We start from the raw sequence: 23,727 nt of genomic DNA, 5'->3' as shown, positions 1-23,727 counted from the left end.
TGGACAGTGAGGCCCCCGGCAGGAACTGGGACCTGCTAAGGGTGAGAGGACTGCACGCCACACCCAGAGGGGTGGACAGAGGTGGAAGGTGGGTGGGGCCTGCCTAGATCACCTGGAGCCCAGTTCTGCCTCTCCTACCCACACCCCACAAAGGGTGCTCAGCCAAGGACGGGGGTCTGGCCAGGGCCTGGCCATGCAGTAGCCCACGGCAGTACGGGGCCCCCCTCCCAGCAGAGCCTGACCCACGTCCCGCCGTGCACGCACGGGCACCAGCTCACACGCGCTCTGCAGGCTCAGAGCAGCACGAGGCTTTGTCCTGTGTGGGTCTCCAGCCTTTTATTCATACCAGGACTCGACACATGTGACCTGGCAACCTGCTGGCACTGAGTGACCAGGGGCCTCGTGAGGAAGGACACAGCAGGCTGGGCCACTGCCCTGACCAGTGGCTGCTCAGGGTTGCCCCTTCCAGAGAAGCATGTGGGGTAGTGCGGGGTGTCGCCCCTGGCCATCACGGGCAGTGTCAATGCTGCCTCCCAGGACTGGGGTCTGCTCCAGCCACCTCAGCCTGCATGGCATTTACGGGGCTCTTACAGGGCAGGGTCCCAAGGGCCTGACCCAACACGTCCAAGGACCAGCTTGAGTCTCCCACCCTGTGCCAAGGGGCTGGACCAGCACCCAGAGCCTCCCCACGGTGCAGGTGGGAAGACCCCCGGCCCAGCAGCAGAGATGACAGAAGCACTGAGTGACCTTCTCCAGGCCCGTGTGGGTTGGAACGACTGTCCCTGGCTGTGGCAACTCGGTGTCCGCCCCTGTCGTCCTTCGCCATGCAGGGGCCCCTCTTACAGGACGCCAGTCCCTGCTCCAGGGCTTGCTGGCTTTTGGGCCTGATGCCCTCAGTGAGCTGGGCACACTCAGTCCAGGGCCCCAGGGTCCAAGCTGGGCTCCAGGAGGACTGAGGTGCAGGTCTCGGGGCAGGGAGAGAAGTGTTTGAATGTGCAAGTGCCGGAGAAGCCCTCGATGGTCAGGCTATGCCTGCCCCTGCCCCTGCTGCCCTGGCCTACAGCCCCAGGGCCATCCTGTCTGGGTGGGGTGGGGTAGGAATGGCTGGCTACTCCCCAGAAGTGGGGTTCCTCTTGCAGACCTGGCCCCAGAAGGCCTGCGTATGTGAGCCCACGTGAGGGGCAGGCCCTCTGCTTCCCTGGGTGGTGGGGACAGCACCCCACCTATAAGCAAAAGGTCAACACAGCAGAGCCGGGGTGTGGCTATGCTGGCACGGCCCCAAGGTGGACTGCGTCCACTGGGACTCTGAGGCGACACAGGGAGGGTGGGCCCTGGCTTCAGAGCCCCACGGGTAGGAGGTATCATGCATAAGCTCAGAGGCCCTGCCAGAGCATGGTCGGGGCCCCGACATCCTGGGGGTGCAGAGGGGTGGCCTTGCTGATGTGGAGCCAGGGAGGTGCAGCAAGAGTGAGTCCCCGGCAGAAGGCACAGGCTCGCTCGAGGTCTCCAGCGGGACATGACTAAGGGTCACCTCCTCCAAGGGCCTTGGGGGGGGTGGGGGGTATGGGCAGCCAGAGATGTCCCTGAGGTCCCTGAAATACATGGCTTTTGGGGACACTGGCCCCCAGCTGACCTGAGGACCTGGCAGGTAAGGCCCCACGCACCCTGCCCAGCACACAGAGCCACTGTCCCCTCGTCCTGCCCCAGGCCTCTGCAGGCCAAGGGGAATTAAATATCCTGTTTTGCGTTTTGGCAAAGTCTGTCCTGGGCCTCGTCCCTGGGCCGTGGCAGTTACCGCCACCGGGGCCTGGCTGCCGCGAGAACCAGGAGCAGGAGCAGGAGCAGGGCACGGGGCTGGGGGCGGCCAGCGGCCGAGGTCTTCTGCCCCTCTCGCTCGGACAGGCCGGGGAGTGCGTGGGTCAAGGGCGTGCGGGAGCTGGAGCTTTTCTTGCTGACCCTCCGGCCGCAGATGTCGTCAGGGCAGCCACCGCCGCTGCCTGAGCCACTGCCGTCATCACCTGGGGAGGAGAGGGGACTCCAGCAGCCGTCCCTACCCAGAGACCCCGAGTCCAGGGACCCGATGGCTCTCTGTGAGGCCCAGGTCCACTGCCACTGGCCCTCCTGGGTTTGCCGGGCCTCAGCCGCTGTAGGGACACAGGCGTGGTGTCCCCGCTCAGCAGCAGACCCTCACAGCCCTCAGGACCCCTGGTTCTCAGTGCCCAGCCCCACCACCAGGGCCGGGACCCTCACTGGCGTCCTGGAAGTCCACGTCACTGCCACTGTAGGCCCCACGCAGCCGGTTGGTCATGATCTTCAGCTGCATGATCTGCTGCCGGATGGTCATGTCTGGCTTGGTGATGTCCACCTCCACCTCGGGGTTGTTGATCTGGTTGGCCAGGCCGTCACCCATCACTTCGGGCAGGTACCTGGGGCAGATCAGGCAAAGCCCCCGTCACTGCATCTTGCAAAGGGGCCCGTGCCAGCAGAACCTGCTCCCACTGGCCCCCCCCCAAGCCCAAGACCCCCAGCTGAGGCACCCAGCAGCCCTCCAGGGGCCAGTGGCAGCCGCACAGCCGGAGTGGGGGGTTTCTACCCTCAAGTGTCTGGGCAAAGGCATGCCCCCCCCAGCCCCGCTTCCTGTGTACTCCTGCAAGCCCCATGCAGGACATGGCCAGCGAGGCAGTACCCACCGGCCCTTGGCCATCCCGTTCCAGCAACGGTCGTCACTGGCAGAGCTCATGGCCATCTTCTCGCTGCACAGCGTCCCTGGGAGGCTGACCCAGAAGTCCTGTATGTCTCGGAGCTGGGCCTTGGCCTGGGAGACCTGCCAGGCAACAGTCAGGTCACCGGGCAGCCGCAGCCACCCTGCCCTCCCCACACTCAGGGCAGGGGAGGGCCACTCACCAGCTTCTCCAGCGTGTCTGTTGGGGGCTTCTCCTGCCAGGTCAGCTGGCCCCGGCGCCGCTTCTCCTCAGGCCCAGGGCCCTGGGGGTTGACCCTGGGGTTCCCACAGCCCTGGATGACCTACAGACACCACAGAGGTCCTGGAGGCCAGCAGGGACTCTCGGGCCCAGGTGGGCCACAGCAGCACCCCCCCCCATGCTCTTGGTGGCCCCTGCCCGAACCTTGGCCGTCAGTGTGTCCTTGTTGTCCTGGAGGGCGCTGATGGCCTCTGCCAGCCACATGTGCACACTGCCAATGACGCTCTCTGCTCCCGACGGGCCCCAGAACTTGTCAGTGACGAGGACCATGGAGTCTGGACAGATGTTGACCCACACAGACACGCCAGGCAGGGGTCAGTGCAGGTCCACAGCAGGGCTCCAGGGGCTTGCTCCCCGTGGGGCCCAGCACTCAGCAGGCACACACCCACAGCCCACCCAGGGCACAAGCTCATGCCCACAGAGGACATCTGTGGTCCCTGGGCCCACCTCATCCACACGCGCCCACCTGTGCAAGCCGTGTGCACTGAGAGCTTACACGTTGGGTCAGTTTCTGCCTCACATCGTGATGTCACAGGCGTCAGCACGTAGGCATGGGCACTGCATGTGATGCCCACGGTGTGGGCACCTTGCCCACCCACTGGACGCCCGCCTTGCTCTTGCAGGCTGACGTGTGTGGGTGTGTGTGCTGACTCACATGCCAGCAGATGGACATGGGCATCCTGGGTCACCCACTGATGGCAGCACGTGGGTGTAGAGACACACGTGACAGCACACGTACCTGCCGGCGGCCTGTGTGTGTGCCAGCTCCCATGTGTCAGAGCCTATACGTAGCTCATGCATGTGCTGGAGGCTGCTCAGTGGGGCAGGACAAGGAACTACAACCCCACAGTATCCCCCCAGGTCAATCGGAACACTCAACCCCACACTCCCACCCAGATCTGGCCCTGGGTCTCCCTACTGAGCAGGGACCACCTGCCTTCCAGGTCCACAGTGGAGAGCTCCCAAGGCCAGGCAGGGGCTCACCTAGAAGGTTCCTCCATTCGGCGTCCAGGTCTGCCTGGTTGGCCAGGCAGCCCTTCAGCACGTTTCGGCAATAGTCGGGGCAGGGCCGGGCACCGGGGACCCCCAGGCAGTGAGCGCAGTAGACCAGCTTCATGACAGCTCGAGAGCACTCGGGGCCCAGGGGCACCTGGGGAGCAAAGGCCACCTGAGCACACCCGGCCGATGAGGTGAGCTGCAGCCCTGACCAAGTCCTGGCAGGCTCTGCATGGAGTCAGAGGTGACCCCAGCTCTGTCTGACACATGGGGGACCTTGCCTGGCCAGCTTGGGCATGCAGGGCGTACAGGTCCCGGGAGGCGTCGGGATGGTCACCACTCCCAGCGCACCATCGTCACCGACCCTTGGTGGGACGCAGAAAGCCCTACCACACAGAGCCACCCGAGGTTCAGCGGTGCGGTGACATGCTGAGGACCCTGGCTGGAGTCGGGGCAGCTCACGTCCAGGGCGGCATGGGCGTAGCAGGCAGCCTCTGCCCTTCCAGGGGGGCCTGGCTAGGCCTCAGAGCCCCACCTGTGTCAGACCCCCAGTGGATCCCGAGCCCCCAGCCAGGCCCAGCCTTAGCCCTAGGCCTCCGGCCCTTCCCCTGCTGCCCAGGGCGTAGCCTGGCCCAAGACAGGACTGGGCAGCAAGTGGGCTGGCCAGAGCCCTTGGCCCAGAGTGGAGCTCACGCCTGGGGACACAGCTGACAGGGCAGAGCTGCCAGGGGCCGAGTCTGGGGCAGGGCACGGGGACATTTAGCCACGTGTGTACCTGGGCCACCTTCCGGACCACGTCGCTGGCCACGCCCAGACCCTGCACGAAGGAGCGTGCCGCCACGAAGGCCCGCGTGGCCCGCAGGCGCAGCTCCCGCGGGGACTCCCCGAAGGGCCGCAGCGCCTCGGCCTGCTTGCCCAGGCAGTCCAGGTAGTCGTCGGGCAGCAGCAGCTGGGGGTGCAGCTGTCTGAAGAGGCGCTCCAGCAGGCGGGCCCAGAACTCGGCCAGCGTCTCCTCCAGGTGCAGGTTGGCTCCGCGGTAGTAGAGGCGCAGCTCGGCGTACAGGTCCCGGAAGGCCCGGGCATTCTGCGTGTACAGCCCCCCGAAGGCGTCCGGGAAGGCCTCCTGCAGCGTGCGCTCCGACTCATTCAGCAGGCTCTGGAAGTGACCTGCACACAGCGCAGGGCGGCCTTCAGAGGTCCTGCTCTCTGTCCAATCACCCGAACACCCTGGCAGCCCATGGGGACAAGAGGGCCCAGCGGGGAGACACTGCCCTTGTGGTCATCAGAGCCAGATGCCAGGCTGCAGAGGCTGGTTGGGCCCCACAGGCCTCATGTGCCTCCGATGGACACATCCTGGCAGGGTGGGGGCACAGGTACCAGCATGGACTGCAGACCCCACAGTTTGGGGAAATGCCCTTGTACCCCATGTGCCCAGGATGGGGCCTGGAGAGTCCCCGTCCTCTCTAGAAGTACAGCTTAAGGTCTGTAACTGCTCTGAGTGTCATGATCCAGCACAGAGATGAGGCTGCAGGTGGGGTCCACATCGCCACCAACGAGTCCAGCCCTGTCTGTCCCCCACTCAGGCCCCACCCGAGAGCAGCCCTCTTCTGACAGCAATACCCAAGTCCCAGCTCCGAGGTGCTCATTCTGCCTCCCTCCTCCTGCCAGGTCCCCTGGCTCAGGCCCGGCCTGAAGGAGCATGCCGCCAACCCTAGACTGTCCCCAGCCCTAGACTCACCGTCAATGCCGTGCAGCTGGGTGGCCAGTGTGGCCTGCAGGGCCCGGCTGCTGTCGCGAAGCGCCGTCTCCAGCTCCGTGCGGCTGCGGTTGGCCAGGTTCTCCTCCATCTCGCTGGTGCAGCAGGTGTAGCCCTGGGGGCAGATCCGCAGGTGCTCCCCTGTGGGGAACGTGGCGTGAGGGCGAGAAGGGGCCGAGGCTGCCCAGGGCTCTCCTGGACAGGATGGCAGACCAGAACTCGTGGAGTGCCCAGTGAGGCACACACCCCACAGCACCTGGGTGCGGGCTGTGGAGGGGACGGGCGGCCGCCCTGGCAGGGCCCTCTGGGTACCCAGTACCCTGCTCGGCTGGGTGTCGGCTTCCAGCAGCACCATCGGGACGGTGCCACACAGCATGACCGCCAACCGCCTGGGGGACAAGGGCAGGCTTTGGCCCCACAGAGCCCACGGTGCACGTGTGGCTGTTTAAAACCAGGGACAAGTGCGTGGCCCCAAGATCCAGTGTTAAAGGACCTTGCTGTACAGACCAGGACCAAGGTTCCTGGCCTCGGGAGGAGACCGAGCTGCTCAGACCCACACCCGCTGGGCCACTCTGTTCCAGGGGACCCTGGGCCTGTCCACCAAGCCACACTACCACCTGGTGGGGCTCCCCTGGTGCCCTCCTGGGTCAGGGTGCAGGGAGGGCCAGTGGGAATGGGGAGCGCCCACAGGCAGTGGAGGAGTGCTGGAGGGTGGCTGGGGCCAGCCTTATGTGGCTTTGACCCCTGCGGAGTGGGGTCATGGGAAGACATGGGAGGAACAGGCCAACCTCTGTGTCCAGGAGGGAGTGGGGAGGGGTCTGGGGACCCAAGTTCGAGGGTGGGAAGCTCACAGCTGCCCGTCCCTCAGTAGGCAGAGGGCATCAAGGTGACCCAGAGGGGTCACGGGGAGGTGCAGCTCTGCTGGGAGGTGGGCCCAGAGGTCTGCCGGCCGGGACCTGAGCCTCGGGTGTGGACAGAGAGGTCCACTAGCCTCTAGCCAGCCACAAGAGGGCTCAGGCCACCTGCAGGGCCTGGGGCCGCTGCCTCCCCCCAAGCCAGCTGGGGCTGGAGTGGGGCGTCTGCGGTCAGGCTGAATTCACCCTGCAGAGCCCGGGCGTCAAGCGCACGCGGCACAGGGCTCTTCAGCACCCAGGGGAAGCTGAAAGTGGAGGGACCAGACCGTCTGGGGTCCTGCTGTGGCCTCTGCCCTGGACCCAGCATGGATACGAGCTGCAGGTGCCAGGCTGCCTGGTGGGGGCAGAGGGGCCAGGAGAGCCCACCTGGGGTGTGGACGACGGCTCCTCCTTCAGCACAGCCCCCAGGGAGCCTCCGTCCCACAGCCGAGAGCTGAGGGGGAGCAAGGCTGGCAGGAGAACAGGAGAAGTGGGGTCCTTGTTCAGGGACACCCCCGGTTCAAGCAGGTCTCAAGAGAAAGGGGGCGATTGTAGGTGGGTGTTTCGGAGGAGGCTGGACGGGAAGAAGCACGTGCTGACCACGAGAGCAGTGCTGCCCCCAGGCCCCCATCCTGTGCCCCCTGCTGACACCCTCCTTCACCCCACCTGGGTGCCTGCTCCTTGAAGGGGCCACATCCCAGGACACGGCATGCCACCAAGCTCCCACCTGAGGAGGGACAGGACTGATGGGCAGACAGGGCCAGGAGCTAGGTGACCACTCTGGCCACACCCTGCTAAGCCAGAGGCCTGCTGGGGGGACAGGGGTCTGAGCTGCTGCCAGGCCTTTCAGGCGGGGGCCTGTGGGAGCCTGTTGGGGCCCCAGATCCACCCTGCCAGAGCCTGGTGGACAGGGCCCCCGTCCCCTTCCAGCTCAGGTGGGAAGGATGAGGCACAGAATCTCCGTCCGCACCCAGGGCCGCCCTCCACTCTTGCAGTCTGACTGACCCTGACTCAGCGGGGCCTGCGCCTTCCCGACGCAGTCTGCAGAAACCGCAGCTGCCCCACACCCATGGCCATGGCCGTCTGGGCTCGGCAGACAAGGGACACTGCCATGGGACTGTGTGAGGACGGGTCATGTTTACTTGAGGGGGCGGTCTTGAGCTCCGCTGCCTCAGCTGGGCGAGGATGTCCCCCTCCACAGGAGGGGTGGGGAGCGCACCTGGGGGAGTCCACCCTGAGGGCCGGGCCGTGCCTCGGGCAGGAGGCTGCAGGTGTCAGCAGGGGCCTTAAGTCTACACCCCGGGCTCAGCTGTACCAGGGCACCCGGGCCCGCTGCTAGGCATGTGCTGCAGGTAGGCAGGCCAGCACCTTCAGGCTGGGCCAAGACAGGTCAGTGGCCCAAGGACTGGGGCTGCCAGGAGGAAACCAGACTGCTGTGCTCTCCCTCTCGAATGCTGGGGTCCCAGTGGACCCCCTCCCACCCAACCTGCAGCCAGGAGGAGGTGGATGCAGAGGTGAGGCCAGGCCACTGGAGCCCAGGAGCACTGGTGCTCCCCCATCCCGCACTGGTTCTGGGAGGGTCTCCTCGGCATGGCTGGCCGGCCATCGGGAGCAGGGCCCTCCCTGTAGCCTCCTCTGCAGCCCTGGCCCTGCCCGGCCACCTCGCCCAGCCGGCCCGGTGACCTGCGATGTTCCGGCCGCCCTAGCACAGCCCCCGTCCCTCCCTCCCTCCTCGGACAACACGGGAGTGAAGACACGGAGCCAGAGCCTGGGCGCCGGCCTGAGGGCCCCGGGCAGGCTGGGCCAGGCCACCCCTGAGGCCCGCTGCGCAGAAGGCTTCCGTCCTGCTGAGCCCTGGCCCAGCCAGACCCTGACCCGGGGGCGAATCTGGATGTCTGTCCCCGAGGCAGCCCTGAACCTGCAGGAACACAAGCTGTGGCAGTGGGGGCAGCTGTCTGGAGAGGGCTGGGTGCCATGGATGACAGTGACCTGTGTCTGACTTGTCTGGCCAAGTCTCCACCCGCTTCTCAACTCAGCCCTGAAGTGTGTGCGGGCGTGTCTGCCTCCCCACCGCCTGGCCGTCCCCACCGCCTGGCCGTCAGGCTGAAGAGTGAGTCCGCAGAAGCCCTCCTTCCCAGACCCAGGAGCCATCCCCCCAAAGACCCCTCCCTCTGTACAGGTCCAGCTCTCACGCTGCCTCCTGCTGGGCCGAAACCTGTCCCTTGATTTTTTTTCTTTCTTGATCCCTTGGCTGAATCTGTTCTACCCCATCCTTCTAGAACTTTCTCTCCCTCGTCTTTGGGATACTTCCCTTTTCTGATACTCCCAGGTTTTGGGGTTTTTTGGGGGTGGGGGTGGGGTGTTATTCATGGCAGGTTTGTTTCCACCCATCTCTTTAGACTCCAAGTGTGGTTCCTGATTCCCAGCCACCCGGCTGCCCTCTGGTTCTCTTCCCTCCATATTCAGACCACATGGGGTCACCCCAGGCTGTTTCTCGGCAAGACCCCTACCAGCCGCGGCTTAGACACCTCCTAGGCCAGACCCTGCTGCCCCCGCGGCTCCAACCCTGTGCCTCTGGGCATGAGCCCCCTACCCATGGTCCTCGCGGTCAGCACACGCTGTAGCCAAGACTGCTCTCTGACAGGGTCACCATCTGATGCCGGACACGGCCTCATTTATCCTGGTCTACGTGGGCAGCTGCCCGTGACGGCACCCTGGAGCCCTCCCAAGGAGACTGCAGAGATGGCTCCTGGCCAAGCCCTTTCCTCCAGAAGCTTCCACATGGGTGTGCAGACAGGAAGCTGAGACCCCCAGGTGCTTGGCACTCACAGATCAGGGTGGACAGCTCCAGGCACCATGGACACCAAAACATGCCAAGGGAGAGGAGCAGACCCCCTCCCCCAAGCTCTGGATCCCCACAGTGGCCTTCTGCCTGGCTGACCAGGGCAGGAGGCTCTCCCCAGCAAAAGTCCTCTTCCCAAAGCCTGCGGGTGCCCACTTTGCCCCTGGACTCCATCCAAAGGATTTCCCACGTGCAACAGCCTGCCCCTGCCAGGAGTGGGAGCACTAGACAAATGGCCAGGTTTCCTGGGGGGACCTCTTTACTGTGTTCGCCCCTGTTCCCCAAGAAGCCTGCACCTCCGGCCTGCTCCTGTGGGGGTCCTACCTGACCACCAGCTGTGTGACCACCAAGGCACCATCGGGAGACAGCAAATTGGTACCTCCACTCCTCACAAATGGCTTCAACAGCACCCCTCAATCCCTGTCTGCAACCCCAAACGTGCTTGGCTTCCCTCCCGGACAATGTCACGATCCAAACCCCCGTCCCTATTTCACCCAGTGACAGCATCACCAAGGAGCCCTCCGCTGGACAGCGCCTCCATCACCGAGGGGAGTCGATAGCTGACACCTCTGCCTTCAGTGGGAGTGTTTGCTCCCAGGCCTGGGGGCTCCAGGCACCCGCCACTGCCTGCAGGGGCGACTAGGGCCAGGCTGCCCCGCGAGGAACAAAGGCTCCGAGACACCAGGGGCTGTCACCGCCGCCGCCATGGCCCTCGCGCGGAGCCGGAGGAGCAGGTACAGGGTCTGGAACTGCAGCCGCGAGCGCTGGGTGCAGCGGGGAGGGGGCGCTGGTGCAGTGGGCGCGGCCGGCGTGCGCCGGGAGGGGCGGCGGTGCGGGGGCTGCGGCAGAGCAGGGGCGGGAGGGCGCCGGGATTGGCGGGGAAGGGGCTTGCCGCAGTGGGTGCGGCAGGCACCGGGAGGGGGCTCCAGGGCTGCGACAGGCGGAGGGGGATGGGCTCGGTGGACGAGGAAGGGGGGCTCGCGGCGGCAGGGGGCTGCGGCAGGAAGGGTGCGAGGAAGGATGGGGGCGGGAGAGCGGCGGGGCGCGGGGGTATGACCGCGAGGGAGACGGGTACAGGGTGCACCTGGGAGCCGACCGCCAGCAGCAGAGGGGGTGGGTGGCCGGGTGCAGCGAGGCTGGGGAGGCTGATGGAGGGGACCCGGAGGCCAGCGACCGCGCTCCTGATGGAGAGGGATGAGGATGGATGGGGCTGAAGATGGGACTGAGGCGGTAGTGACAGGGACAGCGGGTGAGGATGGCCAGGAGGAGGAGTGGAGATGAGTGGCGGCTGGGATGGGGATGGCGGCGGGCGACAGGGACGGCCATCCAGCCTGGCTCCCGGAGACGCAGGCGCCTCGGGCCGAGGCTCGGAACCCCCTTCCGGCAGCGCAGCGGCGGCTCCAGCTCTGTCGTCCCCAGAAGCTGCGGTGGTGTCCAGGCGGCGCGGGGCTCCGGGTGAGGCCGCGTGGGGCCTAGAGGGGCCCGGCCGGGGAACCGCGGCGCAGCCGGACGGGCTCGCTGGAAGGACCTGGGGGACACGGGCCGGCGGGCGCGGACACTGGAGACGCGGTGGCCACCGCAGCCAGGGGCAGCGCCGCAGCAGCACTGGCGCGCACGGCGGAGGGCGGCTCCTGGCGCGGGGACGCGCCTCTTCCCGCAGCCCGCCCGCTGCGTCGGCGCCGCCCCAGTCTCCATGGAAACCGCGGGCTGCGCCTGGCCGCCCGGGCCCTCCCGCCCAGCGCTGCCCCGCCCCCGCCAGGTGCTCCCGGGAGCCAGGCGCCTCCAGGGAGGGGAGGGGTGGGATCAGGCATCTAGGCGGGATGGTGAGTGGCAGCTGACCACAGGACAGAGTTCTGCTGCAGCTCAAGCAGATCCCCAGTGCTGTCAGGGCACTCAAAAAGCCACCTAGGTACCCTACAGCCTCCACCGGCCCCAGCCCCAGGACACCTGGACCTCCCTCCATAACCACCTGCTCCCAATATCCGCATCTGCTTTTCCTCAAAACTACCAGACCCCACATCCGCCAGGTCACCCTCCCAGGTAGGTTTATGCTGTAGCTGTCCTCTCCCCACTCGGCTGTGGGACACCACCGGGGGCTGCTCCCGGTCTCCACCAGCTGGGGAGAACACCCCTTCCCCAGCCTCTACCAGTCCCGTGCCTTCCCAGCCTGGCAGTCTGACCTGGAGACACAGAAACCTGTGAGCAGGTAGCTACTGAGCAAGGTCCCCTACCAAGGCTGGACACACACCCAAGACCCCCTAAGATCAACACAAAAGGCTGTCCTCTTAGCTCCTGCTACCTGCACAGGATACCCCTGGTCAGGCCACTCTGCCAGGAAGCACCAGGTCTGGCATGGCCCAACTGGACGCCACCCAGGTCCCCCCAGCAGGCCACCTCAGCTGTCCATGGCTCATGTTTTGGCCTCAGAACACACTGGGGATGAGGCCAGCCCCAAGTGTCCTGGGCAGCCCACTCACAGGCCAAGTTCAGCCCTGGTCTCTCTTCCCCCGCCAAGCAGCCTGGGGGCGCTCCCTTGGGGCCTGTCCAGTAGCCAAGCAGGGGCAGGGTAGGGGTTGAGGTGTGGGGGAGCAAGAGTGGCCACACTGCAGAGCCCAGGGGTAGAGCTTGCCTCCCCAACCCCTGCTGGGACACAGGGCAGCGGAGGAGGCCCGCATATGGACAGATCCTGCTCCCTCTGCTGTGTCCACACTGGACACTCTGGAGCTACATTAGGGGACACAGTGTGGGTGCTGAAAGGCCACAGCCATGTGCACAGATGGGGCTGAGTCAGAGCCCAGAGCAGGTGCAGGTGAAAGGCTGGGGCAGGGGCTGGGCCACTCCCCACCTGGCCTCCAGGACCCTACAGCTGTCCAGCCACCCCTCCCCCACAGTCTTGACCTGTTCCCCTCTCCCCTTCCTTCCCCTGGCTTCTGTGCAGCCCTGGCGGGACCTGGTGCCGAGCACCTGTGTACTCCCCGTGAGGGCACTGGGGGACGAGGCCCCTCCACACACGCAGACCCCCCTTCCCTCAAGCAGGTGCCCCTTGCGGTCCCTCGCAGCCTGTGGTGTGGGGAGCTGGGAACTGCCAGGGGAGGTCCCCAGGCCCCACCAAGAGGCACTCTGCACATCCTCTTCAACCATGAGGTGTGTCAAGGTGTGCCCAAGGCCACTGTAGGAGTGGCCGGGCCTCACAGCCCCTCTCCCTCCCAGGTTCCATCCGGGGAATTCCTAAGCAGGCAGGCGAGGGGAAGCAGGAGCAGACATGCCGGGCTGCAGAGGCCTGGGCGGTCTCCTGGCCGGGGGCGGTGGCCGCCCAGGCAGGCAGGTGTGTGGGCTCCTGAGCGCAGCCTGGCCCCACCCTGAAGGCACAACTAGGGAAGGGTGGCTGATCACAGCCCTGGCACCAGTGAGACCTCTGAATTTGAGATGAACATGAATAATGTTTTAGTGTCAGAATTGATAGCAGGGACCTCGACAGACACCTGAACACCAGGGCACAGCACTGGAAAGGAAGGGCCAAGAGGTAGAAAGAGCCAGCGGTCACTCAGCCCTTGAATGGATGAACAAACTGCAGATCCACAGAATGGAATACTATTCAGCCCTGAAAGAAGGGAATCCCGACGCTCGCTGTATCATGGATGGACCTCAAGGACAGTATGATGGTGGACAAGCACTGGATGTCTCCACTCACACAAGGCCCCCAGAGCACACGGCAGATGGCGGCTGTAGGGACCTGGCCAGGGGAACAAGGACCTGTGTTTAACAGGAGCAGCTTCAGTTTTACGAGTCGTCTGGATGGTGGTGACACCGCACAGCTCACGAGTGTGCTTCCTGCCATTGCACTGAGCTCAAAACACAGGCCAGGTGGCCAGCCTCCCGGGGTGGAGAGCAGACAACCCTCAGTCACCTCCAAACACTCGGGACCCACTGAGAGACATTCGTGGGCCTGCTCACACGGAAAACGGCCCCGGATTCGGAATTAAAATGTCTGGGACATTCGTGCTGCAGAATGAGTCACAGCCCTCTCCACTTATGGACTGTCCTGTGTCTACCTGTCCCTGTGGGGTGTGGGCAGGCCCTTCCTGGAGTCACGAGCCCCTGGCTGTACAGACACACCTCTGTGGCTCCCGGCCTGGTCCTCACACCCCGCGGAGGCTGCTGGAGGCAGTGTGGACGGGGGACCCCGGCTCCCTCACCTCTGCCTGCCCACAGGCCCAGGCGCAGTGTCCCGTGGCGGCTGCGTGGTCGCCGTCTCTGGGCTGATGCTGATCCCCAGGAGTGAGTGCCAGGCTTGGCCAGGGCTGGGGCCCAGCCAGCTGCCCTCAAGGGCCCGCACTGTCGCTGCTGGCCAGAACAGCTCACCTGAAGCACCCTCAGGTGGGACCTCTGGGACATGCGGGGTGCCCACCCAGTGGCTCCCCAAGGTTCAGGAGCCCCCACCAGGACGGGCCCTCCCCAGGAGCAGGTGGGAGCCTGGGGCTGCTCCCTCCCCACGCCTCGGTCAGGGCTCGCACATGGATGTCCCCACGGAGGCAGGAGGCACGCCAGCACCCGGGCGTTGGATCTGTGGGGCAGCTGGGCAGAGGGGCCCTATGGCTCAGGGAGGCCCATCCAGCCCCAGAGGGCAGCCGAGAGGAGGGAACAGCCCGTCCCCACATGGGGTCAGAGGCAGCACACAGAGGTGGCCGGGCCATGCCACCCGGCCAGGAGAGGCCCATCAGAACAAGGCCCCACGGCACTGTCTCCTGTCCCTTCCTGACCAGCCCTACCCTCCATGCTGGCCCGAGAGGGTCTGCTACACATGTCCCCCATCCACTGTGCCCAGGGACATGGGTGAGTACCACTCTGGCCAGGATCTCCCAGACTCCTAGCTCCTCAGCCTGGCCAGAGGCACACTGGCCCCACCGTCCCTACATGGACGAGACAGGACTTGGAAAAAGAACAGGCCTGCTCCAACCGCCCTCCCCTCCCTTGCCCACGGCTCCTCCTGTGTTCTCTCAGCAACGTGCCGCCCAGATGACACACAACAGGCGCAGAGAGGTTCAGTATCTGCCCAAGGTCACTCAGCAAATGAGTTCAGAGCTGGCACTGGAGTCCAGGCAGGCAAGCTGGACCCGTAGATTGGGCTTTGGATTCCCTTGAGGATCCTCTCCTTGCTAGGATGATGGCCACCAAGAAGAGCCACTATCCTTAAGAGAGAAGCCCTTAGCGGAGGATGTGGCTTTATCCTGGCAGGCCTTTATCCTCGGATCCGAGTCAGTGTGCCGACATGGACAAGCACCAACCACCGGCCCACAGCCACGAGCCTGGCCTTCTCCAGCCTGGCCACTCCTCGGGGCAGCCACCAGGTCCTCCTTCCTGACAGCACACTCACTGTCCATCGTGCCTCGCAGACAGAGGCTCTGGGGGAGGAGCACATGTGGGGATCCGCCGGGCACCCACACGGACACAGAGTGCACTTCTGGTCTTCTGGCCACCACGCCCCCAGCCCCTGCCTGCCCAGTGCCAAGTCTGGCCCTCTCACTGGCCCACCTCTGTTGCTCTGTGTCCAGTGAAGCCCACGCCTTCCAGGACAGCCCCAGGGGTGGACGCGTGCTGAGGGCTTCAGGCCCCCTGAGGGTGGACGTCCTTCCTCCTCTCTGCAGTGTGGCCTCGGAGCAGGCCACAGGGGGCTGCTCAGCCTCCTGCTCCAGCCTCCCACTGCCCGCCCCATGAGAGTGTGGGAGAATCCCGTCCTCCTCACCCTGTCCCCACGGCTCCTCGTGTTCTCCCAGGACGTGCCAAGTCCACCCTGCGGCCCACCACTCTGAGAGCAGGTGCGCCAGGCTCCGGGGAGGCAGGTGCACGAGCAGCCCGTGGGCAGAGACCCACTCAGGCAGCCGTGGGGCTGGGCCCTTCCTCTGTACTGGAGAGGTGGCCGGGCAGGACAGTGGCTGGGCTGCGTCTGGGGTCCAGCCTGACCTCAGGCAGGCTCCTTCCTGCCCAGCTGGAGGGTTTGTGTCACGAGGTGGGTGTGTGACTGTGAGCCTAGCACAGACACTGAGGGTCACTCCCTTCCTTTTGCTTTTAAAGGACGTGAGCCACACTGGTCACTGTCTAAAAGGACACTCACAAAACCCTCCGCTGCTCCACGGTCCTGGGCGCCAGGGAGCACCTTCTTGGTGGCTTCACTTCAGCACCAAGAATAGCGCTTGGCACACAGTAGGTGCTCAGGTACCTTTGAGGCATCTGCATACAGCAGGTGCTCAGGAGGGAACCTTGGGTGCTTCAGAGGCCTGTGCCTCTCCATGAGAGGAGCACACCCCTTGCTCAGCCCCACACTGGGCGACGCAGGCTGGCCGCCCCGCTCGCGGCCCAGCACGGCTTGACCTCTGTACCTGGGCCTGTGCCCTCTGGTGAGGGTGGCAGAGGCGACTGCTTCAATGCTGTGGTGGCCGGCCACGGTGACATCACCTTTCCTACTGTTGGTTGAGTCCCAGGCCCAGGAACACAAGGTGCCCCTCAGTTAGGGGTCAGTCCTTCTTAGCCACGTTTGTCATCTCTGAATTCTGTCTCCGACCCTGAGCTGTGCCCAGGTTAGTGACCACCTGCTTATCCACCTGACCCTCATCACCTGACCCTCTCCTGAGCCCACCATGCGACAGAGGCCTGGAGCCTGCCGGGCCTACCACCCAGACGCCAGAGGCCCTTGGGCAGCACTTCCTGGTGGGGAGCGGCCCCAGGGGGACCTGTGCAGGGTGTCTGACCAGGTGCCTACGCCCAGAGCCCCCACCACTAGAGGGGTCAGCACCAACTGGGGGTGCCTCTCTGCAAGGGAGGGTGCCTGACGCGGGCCAAGGGCCCGCTGCGCCCAGCTCTGCCAGCGGAGTGGTGCTGGGCTCCTCTGCCCTGGAGAGCCCTGGTCCAGCACAGACGTGTGAGCTCCTGAGCCAACCCTGGCAGCAAGTGGCATCATCTGCTCCCCAGGGCTTGGCGGACAGTCACAGGTATCCTGGGGGCCAACAGCGTCAGGGGCACTCATGGCCCAGACACCTGAGGACAAACTGGCACGTCACACATGGCTCACCATAGGGACAGTTCAGACACCCAGGATGCACCAGACCCAGGACAGGCAGACGGGCACCCACAGGCCACAATGTGCGACAGCTCAGACAGCTCTCCTGTGTCTCGGGGACATGGTCCAATATTGTCCACCAGGAGGGTGGAGCCAAGCCCAAGGCCTCGGTGTCCCCAGGAGGAGACCTGTGCCCACACCCTTCGTCCCAGGGCAGTCCCCAGGGCTGTGGGCAAGACTGGGGCTACAGAAGGTGCCCAGGCCACCCAACCACAGCTCTAGCTAGATGTTCGGGGCTGCAGGGGCACAAGGCTGGAGGTCCGTGCCTCCCAGTATGTCCAGCTCGCCTGTGTCCCCCCTGACGAGGCAGGACAGCAGGGCTCAGCTATCTGGTGACCACTGGAAGGGCCAGCTCAGACCTTAGGAGGTCCACCTAGGTGTGGCTGGCTGGGGGTCGGCTAGCCTGGCCTTCTGTGTTCTGACCTGCTGGCCGGCCATCCTGCCTGGGTCGCCCATGGCCTCCCTGGCTGGCTGTGCTCTCTGCCCAGCTGCAGGGCTGGCAAGGCAGAGCCCACGGGCTGAGCCTGGGGGCCGCCGCTCTCTGCTTTGGCCTTCCCCACCCTGCACCGGCCTCCTGCAGGGTCCTGACTTTCTGACTGCTTCTACCCTGGCCTGGCCTGTGGGCAGCTTGCAGCGGGTGGGCTCTCTGTGCTGGCTCTCCTTCCTCCGGAACCCAGAGCCACTGCTCCTCTGGGAGCCTAGGGTGCTGAGGGCAGCCAGAAGGCCCAGGGGCAGGAGTATGGAGGCCCTGGGACTGCCCTTCAGAACCCAGGGCGCATTCCCACGAGTGAGCAGCGGCCTCCTGGCCAGTCCGCCTCAGGACAGCACGCCACCCACACGCCCTGGGCTTCTTTCGGCTGCGCACCACACAGACTCCCCGGAGGCCCAGTGAGGGCTGAGCAGGTGGCTGGCTCGAAGGCTCTCCCCCACTGTCACCGCTGCGTCCCAGGGCTCAGGCCCCGGGTTTCAGACCGCTCACTGCCCGCCCCTGCTGGCTCTGGGCCACGCCGGTCAGCAGGCCCAGCTCGGGTCACTGGGGGAGCACCACCAAGCCAGGACTCGAGCAAGAGGGCGACCTGACCCTGACAGGGGAGCCCAGGCCACCGAGGAAGGGGGCTGGGGCTAGGCCTCCCGTCGGCAGGGACCAGCTGTGCCCCAGACGGCTGTGGGTGTGCAGGACAAGGAGCAGGTAGGGAGGGCCACCTCCCTCACCGTCACCAGGGCCTTGGTGCCAGAGACCAGCAGAGGCCGGGCCCTGTCCTCAGGTGGCCAGAGTCGTGAACACCCAGAGACCAGAGTCTCTAGTGAGGTGGAGCGGGCTCAGCACCCTCCTCAGGGGAGCTGAATGGCACCTCAGGACCCAGAAGAGGCCCGTGTTAGGGACGGGGTCCTTGCAGATGTAACTGGTCAGGATGAGATCATCCTGGACCCTGACCCAAGGGGACAGATGGCCTCATATGAGGGGACACCTGGAGACAGATGCGTGTGGGGAGGAGCCTGTGAGGAGGAAGGTAGGTTGACCAGCCAAGGCGCCAGCCAAGCAGGATCTGGCGGAGGGGAGTTACCCACCGACCCCGGGGTCCCAGACGTCCAGCCTGCAAGGCTGGGAGACCACGAGGCTGCAGTTCACTGGCTGTCCAGCTCGGTCATGGCAGCCCTGGAGCCAGCCTCCAAGGCCAGCCCCTGCCTGGCACGCAAGGGGCGCTCAGAATATCCCCACGCTGCAGGGCACTGAGGCCTGCCCAGAGTGTCTGAGAGGCCAGGACCCTGCTGAGGATGAGGTCCTGAGGGACGAGGAGTTGGGCGTGTGCCCTCAGAGGACGGTATGTGTGCCAGGATGGTGAGCAGCCAGGAGCCACGGGGACACTGACCCACAGGAGACACTGAGGCTGGCCTGGCCCCAGGGCTCCTAAGCCCACCCAGGAAGCCCTGCTGTCGCCGTGCCCTCGCCCGCGGCTCTCCGGCACAGGCGCTGAGGACGGCCAGGAGGTGGGAGGCCCGGGCCTGCTCTCTGGGGATCAGGACGGCCCCCCCAGTGCCCTGTGCTCCACTCAGGACGGGGCATTCCCCTGCACCGTGCCTCAGCACCCCACACAGACTTCAAGCAGCTCCGGCACCTGCCCAGGCCTGTCTGGCTGCCGTGGGCACCAGGGGAGGCGCTGGGCTCGGGGCAGGGGTCCCAGCCTGGGCCCCTCATGGAACAGGGCTGTGCCCAGGACGGGCGGCTTGGGGTCCGTACCTGGAGACACTGGGCCAGGCTAGGACTGGGTACAGGGATCCCTCTGGCCCCTCCCTGGGCCTGAAAAGGTCCCGAGTCCCGGCCTGAAGTCACTCGGAGCCAGGCTTTGGGGGAACAGTGGCAGCCCCTCCAGCCTAGGGCACGGCAGACCTGACGCCCTGGGGCCGGAGCCGGCGTGTCTTCTGCAGCGTCCTCACCAGTGCCCGCCGCAGCTGTGGGCACCATGGTCCAAACAGGTGTGTTCACACACCCACTGACCCCTCCTCCTGGCTCTGTGCCCTGGGTCCCTCCAGGCAGGCCTGTGACCTCAGACCTGCACTGTCCCTACTTAGCATCGGCATTAGAGGCACTGTGGGGCCACAGCCCACCAACAGACAACCCGTCTAGTTTCCCTGGCTTTGCTGCTTATGAACAGGACGTCTGTCCACCCTTCCAGGGGACCTTGCCCACTTGGGGCAGCTGGTATCTCCCTGACTGGGACCTGTTGGGGGAGTCTCCTTGGGCTGGCCAGCAGTACCGCTGGGTCATCCTCTGGGCACACCCTGGTGCTCAGAAGTGGCCCTCCTGGCTGGGGCTGAAGGGGCTGGTCCAAAACAGCTGAAGAGCTGGCCTCCACCTGAGGGCTGGCAGGAGCCAGGCAGGATGGCGGGTGTCTGTCCAAACAAGTTCCAAATCCCAAGTGGTGGCACCCAAGGCGGGCTGAGTGGGGAGGCAGCCAGGTGTCTCCAGGGCCCAGGCTGCCAAAGCCCACTTCAGGCCTCCAGGCTCAATGGCTTCTAGAAAACACGGAGCCAGGGACAGGGCAGGCTGAGCTGCTTCACTGGGCAGCGGTTAGTGCCAAAGGCCTTGGGGTTAATCAGCCTGGGCCCCAGGAAAGTTCGTGGCTTCTCGGGGCCTTGATTCCCTCATGTGTGAAATGGGTCCGTACTGGCCCTCTCTACAACATGATGACCAGACAGTGTCCAGAAGACAGGCACGGCGAGTGCTGTCAGCCTCCGGACACTGCTACCCGAGAGGGCTTGCACCGGCCTCCTCAGGCCTCTGGGGTGAGTGGGGACAGGGCCTGAGGCTGCCTGCTCCTCTCCTGGCAACCTTGGGACAATTGTGGCTGTTTGCATTCTTGTGAGTGATGAGAAGAGACCCAGGAGGCTGAGCAGAGGGCCCCACTTGGGGGGACAGGCAGCCTGTCCTGTGCAGGTGACCCTATTGAATGGCAGTTCCCTGGTGCCCCAAAGCCTGGTCCTCAGGCTGGGCCTGATGAACAGCTTCTTGCGGCAGAGCGGAAACTCAGGACTACCTTGGAGACCCCTGCTGAGCCGCATGGTGGCTTCTGTGCCTGGAAAGGACAGGGCACAGAGAACCTTCTAATCTGGAGAGGGGCAATGGGCCAGGTGGCTTGAGTGGCACCCTCAGCTCAACTAAGGGGCAGATGTGGGTGGCTTCTGGGACTAGCCAGAACCACCTCTCTGGAACGTGGGATCCTCCCCTCAAAATCTGTGCTGCCATCCTGGCTCTGGCTGCACAGTCCATTCCTGCTGAGGGCCAGGGTGGGGTGAGGTTCCTGTGCAGGCCCAGGGCTGGGGGAGCCCCTCAAGCTGGCAGGCAGGTGGCCATCCCAGAGCAGGGGAGTCACAGGACAGCTACAAGCCCCCTCTGACCGCCAATCCCAATACTGGACCTCTGGGCCCACCCTCCTCTGCCAACAAGGCTGCATGCGCTCCAAGTCACCCTCTACCCACCCTACCCACCCCAGCACGGATCCAGCCCACAGGGGTCTTCTGAGAACCTACTTAGGGCCAGCAGCCAGGTACCGCTCAGCGGTGACAACAGAGAACCAGACAGTGGCAGTCCCTGCCCCCAGGGACCCCAGTGAATGAGCAGACACAGGACAAGCCACAGAGACGGGAGCTGGGCAGGTGCTCAGGGAACACCTGTGGCCCGAGACAACCTGCCAGCACAGGTAGAGACCCTGCTGGCCGCGGCCGTGATTCAGCAGGGTTGGCCAGCTCCACCCTCTGGGCAGCACTCGGGCACAGAGGGCTGCCTGCTGCAGTGGCCTTGGCTCGGCTGCCACCCCGAGCTTCCTCACAGGCAGCTGTGGTCATCACTGCCTGGCCAGGCTGTCCAGCAAAGTACACCATACCTCCCACAGAGCCCAGTTCCTCACAGTGTCCCCTTCTCAGCTGGGAGGCCAGATGGGCATGGGCTGCTCTCCTCCTTCTAACCTTGGGGAGGTGTTGGGTGCCCCTGCAAAGGCTGGGTCACCTGAGCCCAGTGGGCACATCAGCAGGCCTCCGGCTTCAGGCCCACATCCTCCGAGGAGAGACCTCTTCCCGGGTAAGGCGCTGGCCCCCAGGATCCAGGGCACCCGGGAGGACCCTGCCACCAGGAGCCACCAGAGGGCGCCCGGTCCTAGGAGGCTGAGCCTGGTGGCACAGAGCAGGAGGGGATGTGGGCTTGGCTGTCCCTAGGACTGCCACTCCCCTGGGAGGTCACCCTGTTCCCCTCGACTCACATGGCACATATAGTCTCCCCACTGTCCGGTGCCTGGCGGAGTGCTCTCATCTTTTGGGGACTGTAGCAGGGTACAGTCATGGAGCTTCTGGGGAGAGTGGCAGGCCCTCGAGGTAAACCAGCAGGGAGGACACAAAAGCCCAAAGCCCACCCCATCTTACATGCCGCAGGAGGATGCACTTGAACCCAGAGCAGGTTCCAGCCCATGGCCAGTGTGACCCTGGAGACAGCGCAGGCAGCCACATGTCCAGGCTGAGGGACAGCACCCATCACGGACGTCAGGCAATTGCTCTGCATCCCTGACCCACTGCTCCCCATCCCTGGCAGCCACATCCTGGTCAGTCCACCCCACCTCTCCAGCCTGCCCTCTCTGCCCTTGGCAGCTGCCCACTCTGCCACTCTGTGTCTAACTTTGAACAGCAGCAAGTTCAGGAGACCCTGGGGAGGCGCCAGCTGGGGGGCATGTGTTCACCAGGGCTGTGGCTCGATGGCTTCTCAGGAGAACACCCTCCAAGCCCCCAGGCTGGCGTCAGGCAGCCGCTGCTCAGCCACTGGGGGTGTGTGTGAGGGGGGTCCCCAGAAAGGCCAGGATGGGAACAAGTTCCCGTGTGGGCAGAGCACTAGCCAACCTGTGCCAGGCCCCTGTGCTGCCAGGCACCCAGGTGTGCCACCTCTCAGACAAACAGGACCAGAGAGGCACAGGAGGCAGCTTGATGATGACAGGCATTGTCTCCAGGAGGAGCACAACAAGCCTGTCCTGGGGACTGAGAGGGGCCCGTCCAGAGTCAGGCTGAGGGGAGGGCTGTGGGTCGTGCCCCTCCTGTGAGGCAGAGCTCCAGAGCCTGGCCACCTCCACGTGCCATCAGGATGCCATAGTGTGGTAGTTCCACAGTCCCCAGGTCACTACTTGAGTGCAGCCCCTCCAGGGCACATCCTCACCCCCAGGGCCTCCAGAGGACCCTGGCCTGCTCTACCCTGGCCACTGTGCTCCAGAGTGCTTCACGGACCTAGGAAGGCTCCTCATGTTCTTTGAAGCCTGAGATCTGGGCGATCCTGAGCACAGTAGGGTCCCACAGTCCCAAGCTCACATACAATTCTGTCCGCAACGCTCCTCCGGCCGGCAGGGAAGGGAGGGGAAGGGCAGCTGCAGGGATGAGGCCGCCGCCAGGAGGGCCGCTCTTCTTACAAAGAGATGACGAGGCCCCTGGGCGGGATCCAAGGCGCCGACCACCTGCAGCTGGGCTCGGGGCTTCGGGCGGGCCCCAAGTGCCGCCAGGACCCGTTCGAGGGGGCTGGGCGCCAGCGGGCACAAGTTCCTCGCAGGAATCCCCTGCGAGCCCTGGCCCAGGTCGCACAGAAGCGCACAGCCGGCTCATCACTTCTCCACCACCACTCAGGAGAGGATCTGCCCACAAAACCCATCTAGGCTGTCGCTGTTGGGGATCCGCGGGAATCCCTGGGCAGGACCCCTGACTCTCCCGGCCAGGTCCACAGTGGAGTCTAGTTTTAGATCACGGTCATCTGCGCCCGAAAGCCCCACCGCGCTGAGACCCGGCAGCGCCCAGGCAGCCCGCTCCGCAGCTCCCGCTCGTCCCGTGGCGAGGGTGGCCGGCGCGCTGCCCCAGACTGGGACTGCCGCCCTGCCAGCACACTAGGCCGAGCAGGCTGCTCGGAAGGAGCGCTCCGTGCGGGGGGGCGGCGAGAAGAACTCGGGGAAGGGACCAAGACGCCTGTTGGGGGATGGGGGACGACCAGGCCAAGCCGAAGTATGGGGAGAGGACCGTGGGGGTAAAGGCGAGCGGAGGGGCGCTGGGGGTCACTCGGAGCCCAGGCAGCCGAGCGCAGGCGGCGGGCTCCAGCGCCTGGGTCGCGCAGTGCAGACGAGAGGGAGGGCAGGGGGCGCAGAGGAGACCTCTGGTGCTCTGGGGTCCGGGACCCGCAGCTGGGCCCTGCGCCGCGCTCTCACTCACCCGAGATCTCCGCCTGGGGCACGTCGCTCAGGCTGAAACCCTTGGCCCCGTAGATCTGGCGGACTTCGCTGCAGCTCCGGCTCTTGCTGGCAGGGTCCCCGCAGGCGCAAGCGACGAGCGCGGCGGCCGCGCACAGCAGCCACCAGCCTCGGGCCCGCAGATCCATGGCGGGGCCGGCGGCGCCCCCGGCCGCCCGCGCGCGCCTCTCTCGGATCCCGGCTAGCCCCGCGCAGTCCCCGCCCGGGAAGGGCAGAGCCAAGGTCCTGGCGCGCACCGCTCGCGGTCCTGAGGCGGCGGGGCCGAGAAGGCGGAGACAACAAAAGCCGGCTGGGGCGCGCGGGGCGCGAGGTCCGGCCGCTCGGTCGGGCCGCCCAGAGCGCGGCGGGCGAGCGCGCAGTCCCAGCTCGGCGCCTCCCCCGCCG

At 65.6% G+C, this 23,727-nt stretch overlaps 1 protein-coding gene across 1 annotated transcript; it reads right to left on the bottom strand.

The window, feature by feature from the left end:
- Nucleotides 1-321: 321 nt before the first annotated feature.
- On the bottom strand, nucleotides 322-23,727 carry Gpc1 (glypican 1). Its single transcript, XM_078018390.1, has 9 exons — nucleotides 23,306-23,727; nucleotides 5,716-5,874; nucleotides 4,753-5,144; nucleotides 3,966-4,131; nucleotides 3,126-3,256; nucleotides 2,905-3,024; nucleotides 2,691-2,824; nucleotides 2,251-2,426; nucleotides 322-2,018 (listed from the first exon to the last, which is right to left on the bottom strand). The coding sequence occupies exons 1-9, from the start codon at nucleotides 23,469-23,471 to the stop codon at nucleotides 1,792-1,794; spliced, it is 1,671 nt and encodes a 556-aa protein (XP_077874516.1). The 5' UTR covers nucleotides 23,472-23,727; the 3' UTR covers nucleotides 322-1,791.

Source organism: Ictidomys tridecemlineatus, chromosome 7 (assembly GCF_052094955.1).
Source record: "Ictidomys tridecemlineatus isolate mIctTri1 chromosome 7, mIctTri1.hap1, whole genome shotgun sequence".
Classification (NCBI taxonomy): Eukaryota; Metazoa; Chordata; class Mammalia; order Rodentia; family Sciuridae; genus Ictidomys; species Ictidomys tridecemlineatus.
Note: the sequence above shows the minus strand (reverse complement) of the source record. Positions and strands in the feature narration are given on the sequence as shown.

Bases quoted from the DNA above. Each gene is read 5' to 3' on its own strand.
- Gpc1 (XM_078018390.1), bottom strand. From the start codon at position 23,471: ATGGATCTGCGGGCCCGAGGCTGGTGGCTGCTGTGCGCGGCCGCCGCG. The intron at 3,257-3,965 runs GTGAGCCCCTGC...ACATCTGTCCAG, and splicing joins CGAATGGAGGAACCTTCTAG to ACTCCATGGTCCTCGTCACT. The intron at 2,825-2,904 runs GTGAGTGGCCCT...GTTGCCTGGCAG, and splicing joins CAGACACGCTGGAGAAGCTG to GTCTCCCAGGCCAAGGCCCA.